We start from the raw sequence: 6,898 nt of genomic DNA on the forward strand, positions 1-6,898 counted from the left end.
TCATAAAGGAAAACAAAAGTGGTTTTAGTTTGTTTGTTTCTAAGGTAGCTACCAGCCTTAGTGGGACTAGCAGCTCTGTATAGACACTAGATTTCCCGATAACATTAATGTTATTTGAAAATTTAATGGGTAGATCTCATGTAAGAAAACATAAACATCTAAACGTAAATGTAAAAAAAGATCTTAGCTAAAAACATAAACATGTAAATGTAAATGTATACATAGATCTCATGTAAAAAAACATAAAAATGTAAACGTAAATTTAAATAAATATAAAATGTTAATGTAATGTGAAAATTTAATCTAATGTCGGCCCTAATAAAAAAACACATCTCTCCCCAACTATATAAATAACAAAAAAACAAAGCGTGTAATTTTATTTATGAGGAACCACAGTGTGAAAATCTCTGCGAAGTGGGAAACGATTTTGGTGTGAGAAAGAACTACGATTTCTGTGTGAGAAGGATTTCTAGGTCTGATTTCTTCCTCCATGCATTTTATTTCTAGGTTTGATTTCTTCCTCACTGAATCCTTTTAATTTGGCATGTTCTATTCAATCCAGAGTGTTGTTTTTATATTTTATCTTTTTCATAATGAATTTCAGCTCACAATAAACATTTTGCCCCAATCCTTGCAAATTTGTTTGTTCAAAATGGATGAATTTTTACTTCACTCCAATTTTCCCTAAGGCCTGCAAATTTGTTCATTCAAAATGGACAAATTTTAAAAGTAATCGATGGAAGAATTTTAAAATTAATCAACCAATTCCAATTTTAAATGAATAAATATAATTAATCGTTATTATTTTACCAAACATTGCATAAAGATAATTTAATGCAATCTAAATAGTAGGAAAAATCAAAACAAAAAACAAACATTTTGTTGACTTGAGCTTAAAAGTTCACCGTTTAATATAATTATTTGTAGACCATGGGCCAAATAATTAATTGAAAACAAACATTACTAAACATTAAATTAACATTATTATGAAGCCTATGAGCCAAATACCATGGGCCAAATACTGTTTAATGCAATGTTTAATATAATCATTGGTAGACCAACCTAGATTCAAACATTAAATGCTTGTGTTTCATTCTTGACGTTGCGAACAAAAAGTAATGTACATCCACATAAACATTGATAATTGTGTTCCCTTGGGCCAAAAGTTAACATTATATATCCTTGGATTATTTATCATTATATATAACTTGAGTCTTAAAGGACATCCTTTATGGTAGTTGAAATTTTGGTCATTCAAAATTTTAATAGCCTTTGTGATAAATACATTTACATTTTTTTTTAAGTGTGAGTGACATGACTATTAAGTTAATAATGATGAAGTACAAGTTTGTGATAAGTATGTTTTGTTAATGCATAGAGAGTGAGAAGTGGAGAGAGAGAGAGAGTATGTTTGGGGGTGAGATAAAGAGACAAAGAAAGAAAGATAGAGAGATGAGGGGAGAGAAGGAAAGAGGAGAGATATAGTTACATAGTTAGAGAGAGAGAGGGGGGGGGGGAGAGAGAGAGAGAGAGAGAGAGAGAGAGAGATTTGGAGGGGGAGAGAGAGGGAGGAAAGAACAAAGACATAGAGAGATAGAGGTGGAGAGAGAGAGGGAGTGACAAGGGAGAGATGGAGAGAGAGGAGAGGAGGGAAGAGAGAGAAGAGGAGGGGAGAGAGATAGGGAGAGAAGGGCAAGAGAGAGAGAGGGAGAGACATAAATGGAGGGGAGAGAGAGAAGGGGAGAGGGAGAGAGGGAGAGAGAGAGAGAGAGAGAGAGAGAGAGAGAGAGATGGGGGGAGAGACAAAGGGAGGTGGGAGAGGAAGGGAGAGATAGGACTAAGAGAGAGAAGGAGAGAGATGGATTTGGAGGGGGAGAGAGAGGGAAGAAAGAAGAAAGACATAGAGGGAGAAATGTAGAGAGAGAGAGAGAGTGACAAGGGAGTGATGGGGAGAGAGACAAAGGGACGTGGGAGAGGAAGGGAGAGATAAGACTAAGAGAGAGAAGGAGAGAGAGATGGATTTGGAGGGGGAGAGAGAGGGAAGGAAGAAGAAAGACATAGAGGGAGAAATGTAGAGAGAGAGAGAGAGAGTGACAAGGGAGTGATGGAGAGAGAGTGAGGGAGAGAGGAGAGTGCAGGGAAGAGAGAGGGAAGGAGACAAGGAAGGAGAGAAGGGGAAGAGGGAGGGAGGGAGAGAGATATAGATATCGAGAGAGAGTGTGTATATTGTTTGGGGTGTGAGATAGAGAGAGGGCATAATAAAGAGAAACATAGATACGAATATAGATATTATATAGTAATATATAACCAACCTAGATCCATCTTAACCCGGATCTATAAAGCACTGAGAGAGATAAAATATATCAAGGTGCAAACCTTTCCTCAAGTTTTGCACTCAAAAGAGAGGTTTGCATCTTGTGAGATTGGATCCCCCTCGGCACTTGATAGATCCGAGTTAAGATGGATCTAGGCTGGTTCTAGATATGAACTAATAAGATATTGTGGTATTGTTTATCTAGAGATCAAGATCCAAACCTTACAAATCTGATGACAAATACCAATATGAAAAGTTATTATTATATTTGATATGATATGCACAAATGAATAGAGCAATAGTTGATTTTATTTCTATACGTTTTGATGGTTGGTGTTTTTATTTTTGTTGGTTATAAAAAGGGTTGGTGGTTCTTAAACTGGAAGCCCTAGTGTCCGAAACATCAATTCTTATGCCTTAGTAAGGTCAAGTTTTTGATCAACTTTTGAACACATTCAGTATCCAAATGTCCATCCTAGCAACTGACAAATAACCGAAAGTGAAATATCTAACAGATGGCCATTGGTCCACAGGATGGTTCATTACTTTACAACTCTTATCGCAGAAGCCCCGATAAGCCGAGGTGTCAATATTGTTGATCTTGCAATGTTCATCAACGATGGTCAGAGGTGGTTATGTTTTAAACGGAGGTCAAGTGACAACTCGAAGTTGTGGTGGTGAAAGAACAATGTTTGCTAGATTTCAGAGTGGATGTGAGTGCTAATGAAGGCCAGTTAGATAAAGATTATTCTTGTTGTTGTAATATGTGTTTTCGATGTTTTCCATGTAAGCATTAAGGGAGGGTATTGGAAGTAATGCTTTCATGTGTTGTCATGAGTTGTCATTGGGAGTTCACAAGCATCAATTTAGAAGTTGTTGTTTCCTATGTATGAGTTGTAGTTATGATCTAGATGTGTGGGAGTAAGAGATTTATGTCCGATAACCGAGAAGTCTAAATACACCACATTAAAAAACCAAAAACATCAATATGGCTTGATTTGATCCTTAATGAGTCTAAATACATCAAATTAAAAAAAACCAAAAACCTCAATATGTCTTGATTTAACCCTTAATAAATGTTCAAAATTGTTTTTTAAGAATTGCATTAATATAATCACAACATCAATATATTTTGATTTCACACCATACATATATATTTGCTTTGCAATTTTTTATTAAATTATCATAAATTATATTTTTACAATCTAGTTTAGATCCATCTTAACCTTGAATCTTTGTAAGTGAATAACACCAATATGTCTTGATTTTATCCTTAATGAATGTTTAAAATTGTTTCTTAAACATTGCATTAAAATAATGACAACATCAATATATTTTGACTTACCTATAAACTAATGACCAAAATTGTTTTACAAAATCACTAAAATATATAAACATTGTATTTTATCATATGTTTTATCATAATTTTGATAACTACAACCATTATCAAGAGTATTGAAATAGTTTTGTCACACCTTCCATATATATTTGCTTTATAATTTTTAATTAAATAAAATAAATTATATTTTTATAATCTAATTTAAATATCTCTTAACCTTGTAAATGAATAAAATCAATATATTTTGATTTAACGTATAAATTAATGATCGAAATTATATAAATTAATGATCGAAATTATTCTACAAAATCACTAAAATCTATAAACATACTGCTTGAAATCCATTTTCGTATTTTATCATATCTTTCATCATAGTTTTGATAGTTACAACCATTCTCAAGACAATCTAAATAGTTTGATAGTTACAACCATTCTCAAGACAATCTAAATAGTTTGATAGTTACAACCATTCTCAAGACAATCCAAATAGTTTGATCACAGTGGCCATATATATTTGCTGTGTAATTTTTGATTAAATTATTATAAATTTTATTTTTATAATTTAATTTAAACCTATTTTAACCATAAATCTATTTATAAGTGAATTTCTCTTAATTTTTCAAAAACATTCGCCCATTTAGAAATTTGACCATTCTCAAGACTTGATATTTAATTGTGATTGATTGCTTAATAATCTCATATACTATATTTGAAATATATGTTTTGTTTGGGACTTGTTAAACTCATATTTATAAAATAGAACTAAAATAAATTTTAGTGAGATTTAATTGTAATTGGCTTTGAGTATTTTATATTTGATGTATTACTGTAATGATTAAGTGTTAAAATTATATGATTTTATTAAAATTTTATTGATTATGGTTTCTAAGTTTTAATTATCTTAATCTAAAAATTTGAGAAAATATAATAAAATTATAAATCTATTCTTAAATATTTATTAATTAATTATTTTATATGTAAGTGCCTATTGAAAATGAAATTTTGAAATTATATCGCCAAAAAACTAACCTTTTAATGCACCTTTTAAAATAAAAATTTGAGAAAATATAATAAAATTACAAATCTATTCTTAAATATTTATTAATTAATTATTTTACATAGATATAGTTATGTAAGTGCCTATTGAAAATGAAATTTTGAAATTATATCGCCAAAAAACTAACCTTCTAATGCACCTTTTAAAACAAGAAAGATATGATATTCTAGTTTGCCACAAAATTTAAATTCTCCGCTTCTCAATTTTTCATTCGTTGAAATTTCTGGATTGTGCAGACCATTTTGATCTAATAAACTATATAATTTGTTGCAGAATGTGGACAAAACTTCTTACGTCTACAATTGAGTTTGACCGTTGGTATGTATTACAATTGAATTTGATCGTTGGTATGTGAGCAGACGGCAGCCCCTACATGTAGACTTCTCACAAAGACTTGGACCAACCGTGCGGCCCTTTTCTACATAATGTCTTCGCCGAAAAGGCTGACCATGACCACTTTCGACCAATCAATTAGTCAGTGGAAAGTGAAAGCCCCTGCAATGTGACGATCAATAATGGGCGTTTTCTTCCGTTCACACAGTCAGCCTCATTGCGTGGACAGTGTAAACGGTCCACGAAATATCCGAGCCAGGGGTTATTTAATCAATCCTCTCTGAACTTTCAAATATGGCTGAAATGAAAATTTCTCCCCTACAGCCCACCAAAAACGAGAGAGAAACACCATGGAGTGCAGTATGTGCGGGGACGTAGGCTTTGCAGAGCAGCTGTTCCAGTGTGGGAAATGCCAATTCCGATTCCAGCACAGGTAGGACTACACAAAGTTTTCAACATTGTAATGTTTCAGATTTTTATTTATGACATGTACTGATTCTTTTTGGATATTGTTGGATGATGAATCGGCAGATATTGTAGCAAAGGCTATTTCCATGGAGATCATATTGAATTATGTGACTGGTGTTTCGTGGAATCGGATCAGACAGGCTTTTCTCCTAATTTCTCTTCAAGGGCCAAATCTAAGAGGTCCTCCCGGAATAACGTTGATGGAAAAAGATCAGATGTCTCTGCTTCTCTTAGGAGAGTCAATGCCTGCAGCGCTAAACGAGCAGGAGATGAAGCTGAAAAGGCAACTGGGTGGTTGAGAAATTCGAGTAAAACAGATATGAAAAAACCAAGATTGGCACTTGAAAGAAGTAGGCGAAGGATGAAGCTCCTGAATGAAATCCTATGTTAAATCTACGAGAAAGTGTGACCTCCTTTTGTTTCGGATTATATGGTGTGATTTCGATTCAGACTTATATATAACATGGTTTACAAGTTGGTGTGATTTCGATTCAGAGTGTTAACAATTCAGGTTCTAGTCAGCTCCCAGTTGCCGATACTAGATGCTCATGTTCTTGAATGTGTTTATAACTTTATATAATAGAATATTTTGATTTACATTTATTGGAGATTTAATAGAATATAGACTATTAACAAATCTATAAAATTATGTGTACATTTATAATCGATGTGCTCTGTTATAAGGATATTTCAATTTACAATTTGATGGCATTTTAAAACTATCCATAGTATAGTTGCTGTTTTTATTTTTCAATCAATTATACAATAACTCAAATCTACGTGCTGAATTTAGTGTTTTTCTCTTCTTCCTCAATAGAGGCTCTTCTTCCTCGGTAGAATCATTATTATCAAACTTCATATGACAAGGATCATAATGAAATTGTTCGCTAAATCATCTCTGCAATGAGTTGTCAATACTATTTTCACTACTTGTGTTTAATGCATAAAGAGCCACGCTGTTAACTCCTGCAAGTAGTAATACCAAAGCTTTCATTTGACATGCTAAGCAGTGCATGTATACTTATTTGTTCGCTGCAATTCTTGTTGCATTTAAAATGAGAGATCTATAGTTTGGATGCTCACCAAATGATAATTGTATATTTGAGTTGGTTTGGTTTCACAGGTATTGATTAGTTTCTATGTCGAACATATCTAAATAAGGCGACGTCCCTGGATTTGGTAAATATTTGCACACCTCTGGAGTTTAAATTTTTGTCTTTGTGAATGGGCAAAGGAAAAAGTTAAGGGATAGTTTTATAAACCTGATCACAACAGTGTTGAGAAGTGTATTATTACTCATAACCTAAAATATAAAATGGAAAATAAAATAGATTTGTGGATTGTTACTGGGTGTGCTGTTTTAATATTAAAAAGTAAATTAATATTA

At 32.7% G+C, this 6,898-nt stretch overlaps 1 protein-coding gene across 1 annotated transcript; it reads left to right on the forward strand.

Annotated features, from left to right (window-relative positions):
• Window positions 1-5,355: 5,355 nt before the first annotated feature.
• On the forward strand, window positions 5,356-6,032 carry LOC149192131 (uncharacterized). Its single transcript, XM_089406314.1, has 2 exons — window positions 5,356-5,476; window positions 5,575-6,032. The coding sequence occupies exons 1-2, from the start codon at window positions 5,394-5,396 to the stop codon at window positions 5,900-5,902; spliced, it is 411 nt and encodes a 136-aa protein (XP_089262440.1). The 5' UTR covers window positions 5,356-5,393; the 3' UTR covers window positions 5,903-6,032.
• Window positions 6,033-6,898: the final 866 nt, after the last annotated feature.

This window comes from Pinus tabuliformis, chromosome 2_2 (assembly GCF_031772625.1).
Source record: "Pinus tabuliformis cultivar Carrire ecotype Pingquan chromosome 2_2, CPIR1, whole genome shotgun sequence".
NCBI lineage: Eukaryota > Viridiplantae > Streptophyta > Pinopsida > Pinales > Pinaceae > Pinus > Pinus tabuliformis.